This window comes from Vespula vulgaris, chromosome 7, assembly GCF_905475345.1.
Source record: "Vespula vulgaris chromosome 7, iyVesVulg1.1, whole genome shotgun sequence".
In the NCBI taxonomy this organism is placed as follows: Eukaryota; Metazoa; Arthropoda; class Insecta; order Hymenoptera; family Vespidae; genus Vespula; species Vespula vulgaris.
Window position 1 is genome coordinate 1,189,492 of NC_066592.1, and position 23,257 is coordinate 1,212,748.

General features: G+C 36.7%; 1 protein-coding gene across 5 annotated transcripts in view; it reads left to right on the forward strand.

Moving 5' to 3' along the window:
* The window catches only part of LOC127065129 (semaphorin-2A-like), a 334,076-nt gene that overhangs the window by 280,753 nt on the left and 30,066 nt on the right, over positions 1-23,257 (forward strand). For all 5 annotated transcript variants that reach the window (XM_050997063.1, XM_050997062.1, XM_050997065.1 and 2 more), the window contains 2 exons: positions 10,700-10,787; positions 18,427-18,478. In XM_050997063.1, the coding sequence (XP_050853020.1) occupies positions 10,700-10,787; positions 18,427-18,478 (140 nt within the window). The remainder of the gene's footprint in view (positions 1-10,699; positions 10,788-18,426; positions 18,479-23,257) is intronic.

Consider the following 23,257-nt stretch of genomic DNA (forward strand, 5'->3'; position numbering starts at 1 on the left):
TACCGACTCGAGAGTAATCCTTCTTGATTACAAATTAAATTCTAAAACGGAACACTTTACTATCTGTCTTTTATAAAGTCGAACAAGATATAGAGTTCTTTTCGTTAACAAAAGGAAAAGAGAAAGAGAGAGAAAGAAAGAAAATTATCATAACGCTTTAACATTAATTTTTAAAAACAACTGAATATATTATACATAATAATAATAATACTAATAATAATAATAATGATAATAACGTATAAAAATATCAAGATTAATCGTTACATGTACGATGTTCCTATTGCTCGAAAGGTAAAAAGTCGACCGAGCTCGTTTACTCTCCTCTTCTCTGCAGGACCTTTAGGGGTGGAAAGGCATTAGCTTCTTGTATGTCGTGGTGTAGTTGCACTCGCGAGTTGCACTCCTGTATACCAGCGGAAACCATACGCGTGGAACGAAAAGATAACGCAATTTATTTCAGGCTTTATTCATTCTCCTGGTCGTTTCTACCCTCTTTCCATCCCTTCCCTCAACCACCTCTTCCTCCTTCTCCTCCTCCGCCACCACTATTTTACCTCTCTTTCTCTTCGCGGTCCAGCCGCGGTGGTGAACGCTTTTTGCGATTTTTTTCTTTTCCTTTTTTTCTGTTTTATTTTATTCCCTTTTTTCGACCCTTCCTCTTCCTCTCTCTCTCTCTCCTCTCTCTCTCTTCTTTTAACGTGGATTTCTTCCACTCTTCCACGTCATCACCGCTATCACCAATCTGGCCGTCGTCGACGGGAGAATTTTAATGCGTTGCCCCCCCTCTCCTCTGCCCTTTTCCCTTTGCCCCATCTCTCTCTCTCTTTCTCTCTCTCTTTCTCTCTCTCTCTCTCTCTCTCTCCTCCTCTCTCTCTCTGTCCTATTCCATCCCGTTACAACGCGGCCCGGGGGGCTTCATTACCAACGATAAAATCTCAAACCCGTTTCAGATCCGTCCAGGACGAAAAAGCGTGCAAGCACCGGACGAATGACGTCGACTGTCCGTGTAACGTCGACTCGAGAGTAATAGGGGGTGGTTGAGAAGGGGCAAAGGGGAGAAAGGGAAACGGAAAAAAAGTCCTGGAGAAATTCTTCTCCATACTCTCTTTCTTCGTTCTTCTCCCGAATAGCCAATCAGAATTTAAAACCAGACAGAAATTTCTATCTTCGTCGTTTAAAATTTTGGTGGATGAAATTTTTTTTTTCTTTTTTTTTTCTTTCTTCTTTTTCTTTTCCATTCTTTCGAGGAAATAAAAGTAATTAGTAATTTCGAAGGTCTCTAGAAAAAAATCACGATCTATGAATCTTCTAGGAACGAACGAATCGAGGACGAGGATTATTAATTGTAAGTTCGATTATAAATTCAAGTAGAACGTCCGTATCATATGACAGACGTTATATATATATATATACACACACATATATATTATATTTTATATTTTATTCGCGCTATACTACTAGAAGAACGTCACGGATTTTTCATGGACCGTGCAAATGAACGCGTGAAAATTTATCGATCGATCGTTTCAAATAAATAAAAGAAACAAAAAGAAAGAAAAGGAACGCATAGATCCATTGATCCTTTTTTCCCGTTGCTATTTTATTAATGCAAATTAACGCGTGAAAATTATCGAGTTGGAGTTTATAAACGCTGGGGAAACTCGTATCGTTTCTCCGACAACGTTGAACTTCGAGAAAGAGAGAGAAAGAGCATATATACGCAAAGGGCGCTGATATTGATGTTCATTGAATTCCGTACCGCCCATTAATTCACCCCTCCTTCGATCCTTTTTCATGCCGTGTGCACTCGTAAATCAATTTCACAGATTAGCGAAAGTGCCAATAAGCGTATCGTTCCTAACGACTCCCGGATATTTCGATACAGAGGAAATAAAGAGAAAGAGGGACAGAGACAGAAATAGAGAGAGAGAGAGAGAGAGAGAGAGAGAGAGAGAGAGAGAGAGAAAGAGAGAAAAGTGCATAATCGACGTCGACACGAAAGAAACTTCAATTATCGTTATCATCTTCGTGCCTTAAAATTTTATTTTTTTTAGAAACATTCTTTTTCCTTTCTTTCTTTCTTCCTTCTTTTCCTTTTTTTTTATAACTATTATCTCATAATTATAGGTGAATCGATATTAAAGTAAATTCGTCGTGTATTTATCTTTAATATTTTTTTTTAAATATAATTAAACATATCATCCATTCCGTCGAGCATCATTACACGATTTACTTTGTTTCCTGTATAATGTACACATTTAACGCACGAAGTATTTTCGTATACGACTTTAGAGGATCTATTATCCTTCACCCCTTAGCTTTTATAATTAGCAGTTCCTTGCGTCATACGACTCGTATAACACGTTTCAACATAATGCCGACGTACTCGTCGAGGTTCTCGTATATCGTACTATCAATTAAGAAAGTTTCACCGCAGCTAAACTATCGAGAAAGATCTTATTCCTATTAGACAGGAAGTACGGTAAATAGGATGAACGCGATGCTTCTTCGTACGCATCCTCTTCATCGACACGTGACTCGCCGTTGAAATTCGGCTTAAAGATTACGCTAGTCTATTATTGGAGCTACATTAACTCGACGAGTTTACGTTCGATAATCCAATTTCCCCTTTCGTATAGTATTCTACAGTTGCTTAAGGCTCTCATTTACATACAAGTAAATTTATTATCATAGATCTACAAACCATAATTTGTTTAATTTTTGTTTTTATTAATTAATTTTGACCATGGAAATTATCTAAAAGTCATTTGATATTCGACAAAAATCTCGTTAATAATTAATCTTCAACTTTGTATGTAATCTCTTTCCTTTATCGTTAATTCACGCAATCGTAGTCTATCTAATTTAAAAGTAACTCTTCATCCCTCGTTGAACACGCAGCCAACGGATCTTTAAACTTTAACCTTCGAACTGGCACCCTCTTCTACGTTGGCCACGTCAACGTAGAATTGGCACGCAACACGAGAGACCCGGATCACTCTTGCTAAACAATATTTAATGTCTCAACACGCCTCTTGCTGGTAACCTTCGTTGAACAAGTTAGTTTCGATCAGACGATATACATTCTACATGCAAAGTGCTCTAACTTATTCGCAGATTTATCGAGTGAAAACCACCAACGAGATTGAGAAAAAGAGAGAGCGAGAGAGACAGACAGAAAGGTGATGGTCTGTTAGCCTAAACGATGTAATATCTTAAAATCGCAGACCTATTATCTCGATTAAAATATTCGATAATCGAATTTTCGTGGTCTGGATAAAAGTCTGGAAAATACGGGAGAGAAAAAGAGAGAAAGAAAAAGAGAAAGAGAGAAAGAGATATATAGGTAAATAAATACGGAAGGAGTGAGAGAGAAGAAGGGATGGAAAGGGCAGAAGGCAGGGGTGGTTTAAGGGGGTTGATTAATGAGAAAGGAGTGACGTAGCGGTACGCCGCGGCACCAGCCACGCTCTCTGGCCCATTTCATCTCTGCTCCCTCTTCACCTTCCCTTCATTTCTTTGCCAACCCTCCTCGACGTGGTTGGTCACGCGTTTCACTTTCTCTCGGCTTTTCCATCTTTCTCCCCTTTCTCTCTCTCTCTTTCTCTTTTCGTCTCTCTTTCACTCTCTCTTATCTTCTGAAATCCAACCTTTTTTCGTGCACCGCGTTTGTCCGTATTGTTTCCTCGTTTCTCTTTGTCCACGTTTCTTTACCTCGTCCTCTTAAATTCCACGCCTGTATTTTCTCACTTTCACCATCGTCGTTTCTGCTTTCTTTCTACTACTTCTCCTTCCTAACTTCCCTTCCCGTTTTTTGCCTTCCTTTCTATATAGCACCAACATACGTTTCACTTTCTATCTCTTTCTTTCATTTTCTCTTCTTTTCCTTTGTTTTTCTTGCTCCATCCCTCTTTCTCTTTACCGATTCTTTCGGTATTTGCTTGTATTGTTTGCTCGTTTCTCTATATGTTAGTGGTTGCCCTTTTCCTTTCTTGAGGTATTCCCTTTTTTTTTTTGTTTTTGTTTTTTATTCTTCTTTTTCTTTTTTCAATTTACTTGTGGAATCATTTACTTTGTTGGTGAACTTGCGGGCGATGACAATGACACAAAAGATACTCTATACACACACACACACACACACGCATATATACATATATATTGATTAAATACATAATTTCAGAAGTAAGAAAATAAATAAAACTCGTGTGGGGATCGTGGGTTAGAAAATTATAGCAATTTTCCAGCGATTTAGCTACACTCCTTCGAGTTAGAAATTGTTCGCGTTCTAATATGCATGCGCTTTCATTCGAATGGAAACTTTATCCCCTTTCGTGGAAACTTTATTTACATACTTTTTGAAAGCAATATCGGTAGTCTAACGTTTTATTTGCGCACGATTTGATATACAAAGTTGCTGACTCGTGTAATCGAAAAATTCTTATCGATCCAATTGATTTATTTTTTTTTCTCTTTCCTTCCTCGTGTTATTTCTACTCTTAACGTCATTATTTTGATATCGACATGATTATAGATATTTTTTCCAGAATTCGATCGTCAACAGGAAAGAATTTTAAAGCACGTTCTCTTAATAGAAATGTAGAAATCGTTTTACTCTTGTGAAACCACAAGATCGGGGAAGATACGTGACCAGTCTCGTTTCGATTCTCCTGGGAAAGTCTACATTAGAGAAAGAAGGAATGTGTGAGATACAGAGATAGAGAGAAAGAGAAAGAGAGATGAGAATAGAGGAGGAAACACGCATCAAATGAGATAAAGGGTCCTAGAAACTCGTCAGCTGGGCCCTGTCCCACACGATCATCGTATCTTGGTCGAAAAGTGATAGCGAATCAGTATCCCTCGAGAGTACTGATATTCCCAACAGCCCTTTTTCCTCTTCTCACTCCTTCCGACCATTGTCGTGCACTTTCTAATACTTGTGGTCCTATGGGAATGAATTTCACCAAAGTTTGACGTCTCTGTTACAACGTCTACCATGTTTGTTCTCTCTCTCTCTCTCTCTCTCTCTCTCTCTCTCTCTCTCTCTCTCTCTCTCTCTCTTTCATTATTGTGTTTCTAACTTCAAACGATTCAAGTATATTAAAAGTTTTGCTTCCGTAAAGATCCAAAAGATATTAATCTCAAAGTTGAAAATATCTGAGATTCGTCTTAGCGCAAACAAAGAGGAAAAGAAAAAGAAGAATGAAAAAAGAGGAAGAAGAAAAAATTAAAAATAAATATAAAAATCACACCTGCATATCTCTCATACGTATTATACAGGTAACCATCTGATTGTGAGGTGGAGAAGAAAAGAGAAAGGGTGGCACGACTATGGTCGACTCCAGGGATTAAAATAATAATAACGTTGGAAAATTGGACATGGCTATGGTGCCCTCGTAATCTTCGCCAGCCATATGCTCAGAACCCTCTATGCACGTTAGTGAGTTACGTCGGCATTGGGTGCCCTTGGAACGAAGCCAAGCGAATGTAAAAAATGATCGGCCACCTAATCTGGCATTGTGCGAGGGCGAGCAAGCCGTGTGAGGGACCACCGTCACCACCATAAAGCGTAACTTTATTCAATTGCGACTTCGTTGCGCTACGAACTCGTTTTTTAAAGGCTCCAAATGGTTCCTGTGTAGGACAGACAGAGAGAGAGAGAGAATAGGGTTGATACGTAGGTGAGAGAGAGAGAGAGAGAGAGAGAGAGGGAGATAGAAAGATTTAATCGAATCGATCGCATCCATCGTGCCTGCCGATAAGGCGATGCACATAAACACGTATTACGAAGGAGATACGAGCGAAAGGGATAGAATATATTGTACATGTCGTAGAGGAATATATGTTCTTTCTCACTCTCTCTCTCTCTCTCTCTCTCTCTCTCTCTCTCTCTCTCTCTCTCTATGCTCTCGTCTTCGTTGACCCTGGATTATCGCGGATTTAGCAAGCTCGAAGTGGGTCGTCCTTGTCCTCATCGTCGACGCGTTTTAACCATGATCCATCCCTGAGATCTTAGTGGAGAAACGTGCCCAAACATCGTCTGTTTTTTTAAGATAACGAGATGCTTTTAATCGTCCGATGAAGTTGTAAGGATCTTTGCTTGCTTCTGAATCAAGTGGAAGGATACTTGTATATATACATTTACATATATGTGTGTGTATATATATATATATATATATATATATATATATATATATATACATATACATACCAATCTCTCTTATCTTTTTATTTATTTTTTCTCTATTTTTTTTATTTATTTTGTCTTTTCATTTAGTTTTCCTTTATTTTTCTCGTCCTTTTTTCTTTTTGTTCGAGTAATGGTTAATGAATAAAGTTTTCATATTTGATTTAATTTGCTTGTAATTTCTTTTGAAAACGTATTAATCATGATTTTACGGAATGATAAAGTTGTTATCTATGATCGAGAATTTTCGGTGACACAGGTGATTAAGCTTCGTATATATATGCAGATATACGTAGACGTAGACGTAGTTACATTCTCCGGTGCATTCCGCGAGCATTAGTCAAACTATTCGCGTGATAGATGGTACATGTCCGCGTAAGGACTCTAAGCTACAAGTAGGACTCTGTCCAAGACGACGTGCCTTGTCTCTTGACGGGTCGTCTATCAGGACTGTGATGTGTCGTCGTACGTAACTGTATCACGCGAAACACAACGGTGATGCACGTGCATCCCTTTAGGCGAACGTTTACCTTCTTACGTGATCAACTTTCTTCATTTATTTTAGTATAGACATTGATCCATTGAAAAAAAGAGAAAAGAGAACGAATAATATTAATAGTAATAATAACGACACTTTATTTATAATTTTAATACATTTATAATTTTATTTACAACTTTATTATAATTTTTAATTAATAATAATAACGAAAGTGTGAAAAACTTAACGAAATTTGTTTTCAATGAAATTATATATTCTTTTTCTTTCTTTTTTTTATTTTTTTTTTATTTTTACAATTAGTTTAAACAATTTTGTATGCGTAATTGTACGTTTCAATTTTATAGAATGACAAATAATAATTACGTTGTTGCGATTAAAATATAAAGGTTCAAAAAAATCCTTTGAACGATTTGTTAAGTATCACGTAGTCACAAAGGGATGAATCAGAATAAATATTCTATTTCGTAGCATCGAAATCCATTTTACGAGCATCGTTCGAATATAATCTTCGGTGAGGTTCATTTAAAATAGATCGGGACCGGCGGCTCTCCCTTGGAGAAGGTAAACTCGAATTTTAGTGGACCGCAGATATATGTATATCGTGCGATTCGCATACTCGAGAGAGTAGAATTTTATTCCTCGTGCGGTTGCTCGTAATCCTCGTCCATTGACTTTCAACGTGTGTGTGTATAAGCGCGTACACGCTTATACATATGTGTGTGTGTGTGTGTGTGTACCTTTGTACATACTCGTGGATCGATTTATTAATAGACAACGAATAGGGGTAGTCTCTAGAGAGTGAGAATCAAAAAAACGTTAATCGAAGTGTTCGAGTGAGTGAAATAAGTTTTGAAAAATCCACCTTTTGAAACCATTTTCCGTCTCTCTCTCTCTCTCTCTCTCTCTCTCTCTCTCTCTCGGATTTTATCTCTTTTCTTTATCCTCCTTTCAAAGCTTCATGAAATTTGAATTTAATTCGAGCACCCATTATTTCACCGTTCATAATCTTATCTTTTTTCTTGTTCCTTTTCTTTTAAATTTTTTAAACCACTGTCGACGATATATTTTTCTTTTGTTTCTTCCTTTACTTTCCCCTCTTCTCATTTTCTTTTTACCTCAAACGATTTCATACTCCAATACGTTTTAGTAGTTTTAATAGTTCGCGAATATTTTTATATTATTTTACGGATAAATCATTGTATTTTATTATATCTTCTGTTAATAAAAAAAGAAGAAAAGTATTTTCCGCTTTTTTATAAATTTTACAGTATAAATACGATTGTTCGGGATACGTTGAAAACTGTGTCAATAATGCAATGGAGAAAGGAAGGAAATTGGAAAAAAAGAATTTCTCGATTGATACGCTCGTCGATAATCGAAATTAAAGTGGAAATTCTTTCGATCAATCGCAGAGACAAGATCGTTAAAAAACACAACTACTTCTTTCTCATCTCGTATCATCCAATTGAATCTATAGAAATCTCTTTTATTTTTTTTTATTTTTTTTTTATTTTTTTTTTCTTTCGTTTTTATTTTTTTTTTATTTTTTTATTGTACCAAGCACGTACATATGTAACAGGTACATTCGGCTCATTGAACGAATCCAGAAGAGGGTAATTAAAATGAAAAGTAATTAGAGCACGAGGTACTCTTGTGTCTCCGATACGGCGTTACTAAATGATCGTTATTATACGCGATTCGTCGACTACGCTGGGTGAACGTAAAGCCCATTGTATAGTTACGTAGTTAGTTATATATATATATATATATATATATATACACACACATATACATATATATATATATATATATATTTATACTTCGTTCATTCGTTGTTCGTTCGTTCGTTCGTTCGTTCGTTCGTTCGTTTGTTCATTCGTTTTTAGAGCGTCGTAATGTATAGACACATAGACAGCGATCGACACATTGAACCACGAGCGAGCTTGTATTATTATATTCGCGTGCGCTCGCGCGTGACTTTGCTCGCTTTACGCGAATACGTGTTAACGATTTTCAAATAGAACGCATCGCGAGCACTCGATCGCGACAAATATCGCAGATTCGCATGGAAAACGAATTCTGGACGCATCGCTGAAAGAAACAAAAAAAAAAGAGAGAGCGCTATTTCACTTTTTAGTTTCTCTTTGTTTATCTCTCTCTCTCTCTCTCTCTCTTCTTTTTGCACTTCTTTTTTTTCTTTCCTTTTCTTTTTATTTGTTTATTTATTTATTTTTTAGTTTGCCCATCCTTCCTTTTTCATTTTATTTTTAGTTCTACTCAACATTTACTTCGTTACAGAAATCTCGGTGCGTTTTGTTGAATGATATTTGACTGACCCAGATTTTGCCATTTTTTTTTCTCTTTTCTTTTTGCTATTCACGTGAGAACTTCGCGTCTTTTTCTTTCCTTTTTTCCTCTCTCTTTTTTTTCTTTTTTCTTCTTTTTTTTTTTTTGAATATATTTCTAATGAACGTTCGTACTCGTTTGGATTTAATTCGTATGAATACGCTCGTCGTGAACCTATCTCACGAATATAATAATGCGGTATAACTAAAGCGTACAGAAACATAAAAGAAAAAAATATTTAATTACATGGGGAAAAAACGAATATTATTCTCCATTCTCTCCGTTATTTTCGTAAGTTATGATTTTTTTTTCGTTAATTAAATCACCACAAGTACACTTAAATAAAATAATGTATACGTGTAGTCGTAAGAAAATGAAACCGAATGAATATAATTCGAGACGCGTCGGATTCGTCGTAAAGATAAATACCTATATATAAATCTTTCTTCGTATACCCTTGGAAAACACTTTTACCATATCGCGTGGGCCTATCTAACGAGCCGTGACAGCACGTCGTTTTGAATAAGTCCGATATTAAAGGGAACGATGAGAGAGAAAGAGAGAGAAAGAGAGAGACGATGCAATGGCACCCTTTCGAAGGTAGATAAAGCGCGAGATCGGCTTTTTGCGATTCGTGCGTCTGCTAAAGATAGAAAAAGAAAGAAAAAAAGAGAAAGAGAGGGAGAGAGAGAGAGAGAGAGAGAGGAAAAGAGAGAGAAGAAAAGTGTAGGATGGGACAATAGTTGCAGGGAGTAACGAGTACGAGAGGGACGGATAGATAGAGAAACGTGGGAATGCAATAGAGACAGACGTACTATCTCTCTCTTTTTTCATGCTATGGGAGAACAACCCCTTTCATTCGACGTCAGCCCCTTCTGATACCGTATAAAATATAGTATTGTTCGCGCTCTGTTAGTCTAGAGTGGAATGAGTGTATTTAGAAAGGGGCGGCGTTCTTTCATATGTTAAGCAGATCAGTGTCGGCTTTGAGAGAAAGCTAAAGAGAGAAGGAAAGACAGAGAGACAGAAACAGATAGAAAGAAAGAGAGAGAATGAAAGGTTGGATGGTTGGAAAGCTAAGGGCTGATTCGTGCTACTGTCGTCTCGATAATGTCTAAGGGACGATCTTAAAACTCGTGATGCGTTTCATTGCTCGTAATCGTGACTAATGAAGAAATCGATTATTAATGATTTCTTTTTTTTTTTTCCTTTTGTCGAATCACTTTTATTCACTTAGTCATGTTTTTATCTTCATCTTCTTTACTCTTTCTTTTTCCTTCTTTTTTTCCCCCTTTCTCCTCGAATCTTCTCGTCCGATACGAAAGTCAACTCGAACCGATCGGTGGTAAGCAAAAGATAAAAAAAGAAAGGGAAGAAATTCACGTCGAGTCGGCAACGTGTGCTTTGCATTTCGGTCAGTTCAAGAGTCAACTCTCGTAACGAGTTTTACATTCGAGACAGGCAGAGTCTCTCCTACAACGTTATTGTAAAAGTCCTAATGAAAATCTAGCGATTTCATCTTCCACCCTTGTCTACCACCCCTTTTATTCTTCATCCGTCCGAACGAGCATTCGAGAAAATGAATTTTTACTACGGTCGGTCCTTTCGTCGTCAAATTTAATCATTTTATTCTTCAACTCATTCCTTTTTTTTTTATTTTTTGCTTTCAGAACACGTACGAGAATTCAGCTGTGGTATGCTCTACTATAGGACACTCTACCTGGATAGTAAAAGGGATGCTCTTTACGTTGGTGCGATGTAAGTAAAACTTTTATTTTTTTCTTTTAACCCATGTTATTTATCTTCTTTTTTTTTCTTTGCTTTTTCCCTTTTTTTATTCGACTTTTATTTCTCTTCAACGGCGTTCGACGGCAAACGCGTGGAATGAAAAAATCTACACGATCAAAAAACGTTGTTGAAATCTGAATGAAATACATTCGTGTATGTGTATGTGTACGTTTTCATATTTTTTTTCTTTTTCTCTCTCTCTTTTTTTAAACAAGTGTGCGTTACATGGTATCCACCATTAGGCAATTTCGATCATCGACAACAAGCAAGGGTTAACGTTAAACGTTTAACATCGTTGGTATAAAGTCGAGATATATCTACTTGATTAATCACGTTAAAACGCCAAATTACCTCAAGCGATATTATACGTCTGGTCAGAATCGATTTACCTACGATCGATTATACTCTCAATAAATACACGTATGCTCACAGGCGTATCTACAAACGCGCAAAAGCTTTCCAAATATTACTTTGATCATTTAGCGTCAATCAGTTCATTTCGTTTCATCGTTCAAAACCCAAAACGTTTTGTAGTTTCGTTTCGATTTAATCCCTACACATAAAACCATCTCCTTTTTTTTATTCCCCCTATCAAAAAGGTATATACACCCCATGTGAAAACGATGGCTGTAGATGACATTCAAACGGGGTTGATACTTATTTCGATATTTCTATGTGTTCTTATTTCAAGGACCGAATTAGTTATAAGTGTGTAAGTACACATGATATTGAGATCGTATATATATATATATATATATATATATATATATATATATATATATATATATATATGAATGTGTGTTTATTAAATAATTTTGAAGAGATCCGTAGATAATAATATTCTATAATCAAATTCACCCTTTACATTATAAAAGAGACTCACTATTAAATATTATAAAATAAATTCTATTCCAAGTATTATTTATAATTTATAAAAACTTTTATAAACAAAAACAATAAAGATACATCTTTAGTATTTTACATGCATCTGTACTAATTGGATTATGATATCAAATAAAAAAAAAAAAAAAGAAAAAAAAAGTAAATTCTCATCTAAAATAACGTTCGATGACGATAGAAAAAGTATTAGGAAAAAAAAACGATAATGACAGAAGATAGAATATAAAAACAACAAAGATATGCCTTTAATATTTTACATATATCCGTATTGATTGGATTGTGATGTCGAATTTGACAAAAGAAAAAGAAAAAGAAACGAATTTCTCATCTAATAACGTTCGATGACGATAGAAAAAGTATAGGGACGATAACGACAGGAGGTAGAATATCACGGAGGAAAGATATAACGATAATTTCTCGTCGTCGAGAAAGCTAGAAGATAATCGTAAGAGGTCGGTGGTGGTGATCGTGTTTGGCACGAGTCCACTCGGATTCTTCTATCTTTCACTTGGAAAAAAAGAAAAGAAGAGAAGAGAAGAGACGAAAAGAGGATAGAGAAGAGTATAGAAGGTTTGAAGATGCCTCTAGCTACTCTGAGAGGACACTGCTCTCAACGACGATTCTCCATTACCGAAACTGCGTAACATTCTGCTCGGCATTTACCGAGTTAAAGGGTGAAGAAGAAATGGTGGATAAGGGGTTGAAAAGGAGGTTCGGAGAAGATCGAAACGTGTAGCAAAAGAAATACCTTAGCAAATGGTCGTCGAAATGGCGAGTCGAATAACGATATAGAAAGGATATTTGGAAGTGAATCAACGAATAATTTATATAATTACATAACGTTAACAACGAGATGAACAAATTTTATCTTGGTCAACAAATGTTTACGTTTTTATAAACGTACAAAAAGAGACCCTTCGTAGTTTTGTTTTTATCACGTTTAATCATTTTATTTTACGACTCTTAATCAAGTATCCTTCCCTTCTCTTTAAGTCTTTCATTTTTAATAATAATGACATGTTTGTAGATTCGTCATCGTTCTCTTGTTAAACGACGACTTTTCTACGTTGATCAGTTTTTTTTTCTTTTCTTTTTTTTTTTCTTTCTTTCTTTTTCTTTCTTTTTTTTCCCTCGTGTTTGAAAAGAAAATTTTCTTACGAAGGACGAAAATTTTAATAACGACGAAAATGATCGATGTTCTAGATTATATAATTTTTTTTCTTGTTCTTGTTTTTTTACTGAAATTTTTCTTTCAGTCGTTTTCTTAGCCTTGCTTTTAGACGAGTACGAATAATGGATTGATTATATTCTTTCTTTCTCTCTCTTTCTCTCTCTCTCTCTTTCCTTTCTCGTTTAAAAATTGATCCCGTATCATGAAGTAATGATAAGATAGAGTGTGTCTCGAGTGGTATCGACTTTTCCTAACGCAGAATGGATGTAGGAACGTTGCTCAAAGAAGGAATTGAGTCTATCGTATAATATATTGGATGTTCGTCGAATTACGTCAGCGCAAATTGCTCGTGAAGTGAAAAAGATATAAAGTGACTTCTCGGAAGGGTCAAGTCCTTACTTTGTCGAGAAGAGAATACAATAAATGGGATTAATATTAGAATTAAGATCACTTGATCTATATGAAAAAATTATTTATATATTGTTGAAAAATAATATTGCATTGTAGACGAAGATCTATGAAAGGATCACTGAGTTTTTTCTCTTTTAAAATCTGAATTAGAAGAAATTCTAAACTTGATTGTAACGTTGATATCGTTAATTCTTATACACACACACACACACGTGTGTGTGTGTGTGTGTTTATAAAATATAAGAAGAGACAGACATAGAAAGAAAGAGATGCAAGTTGAATACAAGTTTCACGATTTTGATCATTTTTCTACGACCGACGCTGAAAGGAAGGAGAAAATCCTTCTTTCCTCAAATCGGATGAAGCATCTCGAACGTTATCCCTTCCTTGAATAGTAAACCAGAGCGGAGTCGTTGAAAAAGACGATAAAATAAATATGCAACTTTCTCGTCGGGCGATGCGAAAAATTCGTGCTGTAAATATCAAAAGAAAGTTACTAAGAGAACGAAAGAGAGAAAGAGAGAGAGAGAAAGAGAGAGAGGGAGAGAGAGAGAGAGAGAGAGAGAGAAATAGAAAAATAGAGAGAAAAAGGGAAAGAGAGAAAAGGGGAACGTCGAAAAGGGGAGCCTCCGAAGCTTATGGTAATGACGTCGACGAGAAAGAAAAAACGCGAGCGGATGAAAGCTTTTGTCTTTAAAGGAACTTTTAGTTTTTCTAACGAGATAAGAGCGAGAGAGATACAGATAGAAAGAGATGAAACGAAAGGGACGACGATTCAGCAAGGAAAAGAAAAGATAGAAATAGGTAAAGAGTGGGGAGTTGGAAGAGGTGAAACGCGGTTACGATAAATTGCATTTTCTGAGGAAAAGCGGGTACTTCGATTTTAACGTTTCCTGCTTTCCTGGCTGTCTTCCACGTGCTTGTATTTTGTGTCGTCATCTCTCTTGTATTTAGTTATCTAAGTATTCCAACTTTATCTGTGTGTAGATGTACACATGTGGTAGTTATGCTAGCAAGTTATATATCTTTTCGAGTCCCTTTTTCTTTTTTATTTTCTATATACCTACTTACCTACCTACCAACCTAGACTATAGATTTCCAATAAGAATTTTCTCGGCCAAAAGAAGAAACCACTTTTTTCAACCTTTGACCTTCCTTTCTTTGTATCCCTCTCTCTATCTCTTTCTCTCTATCTCTCTGACTTTTTTTTCTATAGTTTCTCTTTTTTTTCGATAATATACGAAACGATTAAATATCTCGTTCGTACGACTAGTCCGACGATAGAGATTTTGGAATTCCCGTGGATTCACACGAAATATAAAAATGTAATCGAAAATAAAAAAAGAAAAAAAGAAAAATAAAAAGAAAAAAGGAACAATACATTTGATCGATACATCGATTTCTAACAATTCATTTATTCGATTGTCCAATTCGATGAGCACAAAACTGCGTCCGTATTTTATCAACAATAGCAACAATCGAAATAACCATCATTTTAAGTTGGAAATCACGGAGAGAATCCAACACACATAGAAAGGTTAGCGTCACGCAGTTTGTACGGGTCATACGGTATGTACGTACTCTTTTCTCTCTTCGATGCTCCCTTTAATCTTTTTTCTCTCTTTCTCTCTTTCTCCCTACTTCTCTCTCTCTCTCTCTCTCTTTCTCTCTGTCTCTGTCTATCTCCAATCCACGTGCTCATCTATCGTATCGCACAAATCGATACTCATGCGAGCATCGTTCCTCGTTAATTAGAAAGGTGATACCCATTAATTGTAGTTTGAGAATCGACGGCTACGTTGCGGTACGCTTTGCAATTAAGGCACGCTAATTGAACGCTTCCAATTATCAGGTCAGGCATCGTGCCGATATTCTGTTCTGGGAGAGAAAGAGAAACTTGACAGACAGATCGAGAAAGAAGAGGAGGAGGAAAAGGAGGAGGAGGGGGGGGGGAAAGTATTCAAAAATATCAAAACAACAATATTATTTCCCGTCCAATTTTTTCATCGATCGAAATAACAAACGTGTAAAACGAATGCTCATCGAACGAAATATTTATTCTTTCACATTATTCTTTTACTCTATGATGTTTCATTTCTACCTCTCTCTCTCTCTCTCTCTCTCTCTCTCTCTCTCTCTCTCTCTCTCTCTCTCTCTCTCTTTCTTTTTTCCTTTCTTTCATCCATTACATCGTTACATGCGTCGAGAACGATCGGTTATTAGTTCGGCTATTAGTTCTCTTATTTCAAACCTTCCAGTTGTCTTCCTCATTTCTTTCTTTAATGATTGTTAAATAAGGAGAAAGATTCCCGACGAATAATTTTTATTTTGATCGATGTTAAAATTTCGCCATCGATTTTTAACGTTTCTAACGTCTTTTAATAATTTTCATTTTTTATATTCGTCGACATTAATTCCTCATTAGCAAACCTTTCAGTTACAAGGTTAGTTCCTCGATAATAATGATAATAATAACAACAACAATAATAATAATAATAATAATAATAATAAAAAAGAAATGTAAGGATAAAGTGCATTTTCGTTCATAGAATTCCTTTTCGCGTTAATGCACTTTCCCTCTCTACCTTTAGCTGAAACGGGCAAAGAAATTTCTCATCAAACTCGTAATGCGAATTTTAGTACGGCCACGCGAAGTAAAAAAGAAAATGGGAGAGGATCGTTATTACGACACGAAGTCGTTTTGCATATTCGAAGGGAAAATGCGAAGAGGATGCAACATCCCGATGTCGTCGTTGAAATAATATCGTTACAAGGCGTTATTTCCATGCAATAAAACAAAGTTTCGAGAAAGGACTACTACTACGACGACGACGACGACGACGACGACGACGACGACGACGATGCTGAGAACAAAGAAGATAAGGAAGAAGAAGAAGAAGAAGAAGAAAACAGAAGAAATCGACTTTAGCGTTGCGCGCTTCGCCGTTTTACATCTTTCGATTAAAATACGAGATGGAGCCTTGTCTTTCTTTCTCCATCTCTCTTTCTCACGCTTTTCAACCTAAAACATCGTTAAAAGAACCTTTATCTTTACGTGGTAACATAAAGTTACAAACGAGTCGATGTACCTAAGTACGTACTATGTCGAAAGGAACTTGGACGATAGTGAAAACAAAAATGAGAAAGAGAAAGAGGCAGAGAGTGCGTGTGTAAGTATGTGTGTGTGTGAGAGAAAGAGAGAGAGAGAGAGAGAGAGAAAGAGAGAGGATAAAGAGAACAAAAATAAAAGAAAAAAAATAGAAAGAGATAACGAGATAAAGAGTCCTCTTTCGTCGTTATTGAAAGAAAAGAAAATAAAAGGACAGTCATCTTATTATTTTGAGACGAGTGTTATTCACCCTTCGGAATGGTCCTATCGAATAGCCGAGAACGCAGGTTTTACTTGTGCGACAAGTCCCGTGTGTAAATCGTACAACCCTCCACGAATTTCTTTCTTCGAGGCAAAGGGATCGCGAGTCGACACGTAGTAGGCCAAAAGGAAGAAAGAGAAGGAGAGTAGTTTTTCCTCTACCCTTCTTTCTTCCTCCCTTTTCTCCAGTTCGTCGCCCACCTGCTTTCCCATCGTACTCCTTCCAAGTTTCTCCGAGTGAAAGTTCGAATCGTTTTCGTCCTCGTCCTCGTCCTCGGGTTTTCTGGCCAACAAGATTTGTTTTTCACCTTGATATTTCCCTATTTGTTTTTTTTTCTGTTTTCTTCTTTCCTTTTTTTTTACGCTTTTCTGGACAACACGAACGAGGGAAAAATGACAGAATAGATCCCTTACTTCCTCTCTATATCCATCTCTTCTTTTCATTCTTTCAATTTTCTTTTCATTTCTCGCGTGTCTTCCTTCTTCATTTTCCTTACTCCCACTAGTCTCTACACCTTTTTCTATATAACTGGGATTCCAATCATTTTCTTTCTTCTCTTTCTCCCTTTCTTCCTCTTTTCTTTTTTCTTTTCTTTATTTTCTCTTTCCTTTCTTTTTTCACTATTTATCGTTCCGATTTGTCATATAAATCGAGAAAGTAATCACCCCGAAGGGGGATTTATGGTCGCAGTAAAAATGATGATAAGCGATCGATATATGTAGGTCAGCAACGAGTTTTCCAACAGCGGAGTTAGTTCACGAAGATAAACTGCAATAACTCTTGTAGATCTATTCTTTGGATTGTATAATATAATAGTTCGCGAGCTTTTACTTTTTTTTTTTCATTCTTTTTTTATTTTCCATTTTCTTTCTCCTTTTTTATTTTTCTCTCTTTATTTTTTCTTTTCTTCTTTTTTTTTATTCTGTTTTTTCGTCGTCACGAATATTAATGATAGCGATTCGTTTGCAAATGGTGAGATGAAAAAAGGAAAGGAGAGGAAACTCAAACGAACGACTATTTACAAGGATTTAGATGAAAATCGATTTTCTTCAAACGAGAAAAGAGATCTTCGAAGCTCTTCATTAACGTTACTGTGTCATTTCTCTATTTCTTTCTCTCTCTCTCTCTTCTTTCTCATCTGACGATAGCTTCAAACAAGGTGAACGATCGTGCTTTCAAGCAAGAGATCCTAATAAAGGCGGTCACTGGAAAAAGGAACAATCGAAGTTCCCGCGAGGATCTTTCGTTTAAAGGAAAAAGGTAGCACGAACGAGGGTTTCGAAAAGATCCCAGAACCTTAAAGGTTCCACCCTCATTCTTTTCTTCTTCTCCTCTTCCTCCTCCTTCTCTTCTTCTTCTTCTTCTTCTTCTTCTTCTGCTCCTTCTTCCTTTCGTGTTCTCATAGAAATTCCGTGGCGTTCGCGAGCATTTGCCGACGTGGAACGTCTTGCCTAGCAAAGTGCCACAATGTGCTACCACGCGACCATAAGTAAACGATGTACGAAGAGTAATGCGTTTTCTCGACGAGCGGAATGAAAATTGTCGTCTCTCTTGAAAATTTTCACATTTTCAGCCAATCCCTTTTATTTCCCACGGACTCTGTTTTCGTTTTTTCTTTTTTCCTTTCTTTTTCTGTTTTTTTTTTCTTCTTTCTTTCTTTTTTTATATATTCTTTATCTCAGTACTTTATTTAATATGACTCGATGTTATGCATATATAACGTGTGATATAACTATTTGTTTTTTCTTTATTCCAGGGACAAAATCTTCAGATTGAATCTAAGCAATATCAGCCACTCGAATTGCGAGGTGAGTAGATATTATACGATCTTTTTCTTCTTTTTTTTCCCCCACCCCAGTTACCCCTTGTTTTATCTTTTTTCTTTCCTTTTTTGTTGTTGTTTTTATTTTTACAGTAACATTACTTTCGCCGGTAGGAACTTTTTCGATTTATTACATTGGTCAACGAGAAAGTATACAAATGTAGGACCGCGTTGATCCGGCGCAAACAATTGGCTATATTGCGGACGACCGTACTTATATTTCCTGCAGTAACTCGTATACACATGGGAGGACAAATATTTGTTGTGGAACGAAAAATCGTACGTTTCGAGCTTGCATGCTTTTTCATGCTGTATATGTATCTTTTTAAAATCACTCGTATTGCATCGGTATTTATCGTCAATTTTATATTTCGAGGTCAAATAATTATTATTCAACGTTGAAATTATTCTTCTTTTTAAACTCGCAAAAATTTCGTTCGCGAAAGTGTATATAGAAAAGGAATTAAAAAAAGAAAAAGAAAGGAAAAACAAAGAAGAAAAATGAAATATAGAAATGAGACGCTTCGTCGTAAATCGTTTTCCATTGGTGTACTTCTACGAAAACGTCATTAGTATCAAACGTTGTACTCTCGAAGAGGGAGTTTCGTACTCGGTCGACGATAAAACCAGTCTCGATCGTAAATCGCAAAACTGCGTTGGTGCGTCCCCATAAAACTGTCAATCATGCATAGGCTAGTCGATGTCTCTGCGTCATCCGGACAGCTGACGCTTCTCCACGAACCTCTCTATGGAAGAAGCCAATCCCCATTTTTTCACGTTCGTTCAACCAACCTCTGGCTTCGAGATATATTTTTCTCTTTTATTTTCAATTTCCTTTTAGTTCGATACGATCAATGTATAAAGTTGGTTGGAAAGCATTTTAATCGATTTTAACCAAATACTTTGCCTTCTTCCTTTTTATGTCCTTTTTTCCTTTTCCATTTTCTTTCTTTTTCCTTTTTTCCTTTTCATTTCGACTGACGAAAAAGGAAACAATGAGTCGTCGAAAATTTTGGAAATAAATAGGTCGCCCAAATATCGAATCGCGTTTTACATTGTCAATTTAAAAAAAAATTCTCACGCAACGACATCTCGAAACAGCATAATTCCCTTCGGATTAAACCGTTCGTTAACATCGATCATTCAATCAAAGCGATCGGAATTACGGTACTTCAAAAGCCTCTCCTTCCTCCCTCTCTTTCTCTCTCTCTCTCTTTCTCTCTCATTTTGCAATTTGGATACAACAACAACAACAACAACAACAAAGTAAACCTGGACGTTTCACTCGTAGCCCATAGGTTTTTTCGCGAGTAGATATACAAACGGGCCTTTGTGCTCTTTTCTCTACTTCCTCGCGAGCCTTTCGAAAACGTGCCAACACGTTTCGTCGAACGCACTCGATCGTGGAGATCCAATCGAAATTGCTTTGGCCCAAGGTCGACGATTGTATATAGGTATATAGAAAAGAAGAGGTGGGAAGAGGGTAGCAACCCTGCCGATGCTCTTCGGATCGAGTAGAAACGGAAAATTGCTTTTTAACCCTCTCTCAGGGTGGTAGTCGTCCAAACGGTTTCACCCTTCTCCTCTCTCTCTCTCTCTCTCTCTGTTCTAACACCAGTGGCTTCGCGAAAAGACCGAAATCCGATCGGTACTCGCAAGCTCACGTTTGCTCCTTTTTTATTTTATTTTATTTTATTTTATTTTATTTTAGTTTAGTTTCCTTTCATTTTCTCTTTTCTCCTTTTTTTTTCTTATTTTGTTCGGAACGTTGTTCTTTCAAAAACGTTATCCAACCTCCGGTTTGTTCCTTCTCTTTCTAATTCCATTCTTTCTGTTCCTATCTTTATCTCTTCCTCTCTCTCTCTCTCTCTCTCTTTTTCTCTTCTCTTTCTGATCTACGAAGCCGCATCGTCCCGATCCTTCGTAGAATTTCCGTCTACTCGAAAAGAGAATTCAACTCGGCTTTCAAGCTCCTAATCTCTTCGGTTAACGAAAAGTCGTGATTTTTTCAGAGATAAGAGGATCGAAATACTCGACGAAAGTAAACGAGTATAGTTAAGTATAGCCCGTTAAGTTTCGACCCGTTTTACGAACAATCGATTCGAACGTAATTCTAGCGGGAGGTTTCTAAATTGGCCTCGTTGAATTGGAAAACAGATTAGATCGAAGGGGACTTGGTTCTTCTTGTGTTTAAAGCAAACGGCGTACTGATCGTGTCCATCTCATCCTCACCCGAGAAAAAAATAGAAAAAAAAACAAAAAAAGGAAATGTTAAGAGTGAGAATAAGAGAGAAAGAGAGAAAAAGAGAGAGAGGAAGGGAGAAAGAGAGAGAGGGAAAGAGGGAGATAGAAATACCGTGTAAAGATGTCATCTATGAGTCCCACGGGTGCAATTTCAAAGCGTCGGCAAGCAGTAGCAGAGAGAGGCAAAGTTTTTTCTCTCACAATAGTCTCGAATAGGTCGAATAGCTCGATAAAAGAATGGCGAAACGATGTTCCACGATGTCGAAGGGGAAGAAAAAAAGAAAAAGAGAGAAGGGTGAAGGGGGCGGGGGAAAGATGGAGGGTGGAAAGAATCATTCGAAAATTCGATCGTTCTTAGAACCTTTCCACCACTACCACCACCATCTCACCACCTGTCACCAAACCGAGAACCAAAAACAGAAACTATATAAAGAAAGAGAGAGAGAAAGAGAGAAAGTACTTTGTCCTTGCGGAGTCCCCCTTTCATCGGTAAATCGCCCCTTTTCTCTCTCTTTCGAGTTTCTACGACAGATGCGTCGGTTTTGGGAGAAACGAATTAGAATTAGGAATGGAAAGAAGTAGAATTTGTAGATGTACGATGTAGAAAAAGAAAAAACAGAAAGATCGAGCAAGAGTATATCGAGCGGAACTAATGGAATTTGTATAAGGTCGTTTTTCTGTAATTAATATAAATTGATTTACTTTTAATATAAAGCTAAAGTTAAATCTAAAGGTTATATTATAGTAGCGAATAATATTTTATAAGTATGTAGAATGTATGTCTGGATAGAGAGGATATACACTTGGAATATTTCGTGGATCACGTCGAGCGAACTTTGACATATTTATTCGAATTTCGGCGCGACGTTTATCGGGATCATCTTCAAAGCTTTATCGGATCACGGTCGCTACTCGATAAAGAACCAACGTCAAAACTCTCGTCGATCGAGTGTCAAAATGCAAATATCATGGGACACATATAACGTTAATTAATAATTCGATTTCATAGAAATGATTAAGGGACGTTCGTAATGCTTGTCGCATTTCAAACGAACTTTTCTCGTTCCTTGCGAATTTATAACACGGGAAAGAAATAAAGATGCCGCTTGATGTAGAACGCACGAACTTTTTCGTCCTCCTTCGTAAACGAAAATTCTCGCGAGTACGTTTTCTCTTCATTTCTTTTCCCACCTGGGGAGTTCATTAAACGAAATATACGAAGTTTGAAAGCGTCGTTCCGTTTAAAAATTCTTTCATTTTCCGTATTACCGAATACTTTTTTAAAAGGAATTGTATATACAGATTTATACTAGTATTGAAATTTAATTACACTAATTTTTACTTTTTCACTGTTCAAAATAATAATTCGTTCAAAATACTCTCTCTCTCTCTCTTTCTCCTTGTGTGTGTTAACTTCACCCCAGGAACCATTTCGAAGTTTGGAGAGCTCTAAATCGGAAATCGAATCGAATTACATTCGCTCGTGAAACATTCTTCATCGTTAACTGGGAGGGTTGTCCATGTAGGACCATGAAGAGGGTAGTGATGTGGACTTTCGGTATCGTCGGTGTTTCGCCCTTTGGCACGAAAGAAGGGAAAGGACGACCCTGAAAAAGTCCTTCGAATCGTTGCCACCCCTATGGACAGAGTGTATTCGCTTTCGACACGATCCACGATTGTATTGGTTACCCTTGTTTCCTCTCTCCCCCTCTCTCTCTCACTTTCTCATTCTATTCGTATGCATCTTTCATCGAACTACCCTCATCGTCCGATTTTCCTCAACCATCCACGAAGCCACAGTTGGATTCTAAGTAACAACAAAATCCCATCACCGCAGAGAGAGAGAGAGAGAGAGAGAGAGAGAGAGAGAGAGAGAGAGAGAGAGAGAGAGGGCTTCATTCCATTGAGAATTAACACCTTGTTTCAGAAATTCTAATAAGTTAATCAAATATACAAAATTTGTTATCAAAGTGTTAAAGTTATCGTATCGTAAATATTTTCCAAAAATACAAGAATGCACTATTTCAAATTAAATCGTTTGTGTATATATATATATATATATATATATATATATATATATATATATAATGACTCTATTGTTATAATACATATTATATACATACATATATACCATACAATATATCTTTGAAATATACCTATCAAACGATAGAAAGAATTGTCAGATGTAACTCGGGGATCGTATACAAATAGGAAACGACAGAGGTATTGTATAAAATTGCATCGAGCCGACACGTCGAACGTGACTCGGAGAATAGTGGGTTGTCATTTACTGGGACGTCGAAATAATACAGTAGTAAGTACCAACGACCGGTCGGACGTACGTACGTGTTGCGGTGCATGGGCGTAGACGAGAAAACAAAGAGAGAAAGAGAGATAGACGTACAGAGAGACAGAGACAGACAGACAGACAGACAGAGAGAGAGAGAGAGAGAGAGACAGAGAGACAGAGAAAGCGTGAAAGGAAGAAGGAGAGAGAGAGAAAGGGAGACAGGCATCTGTC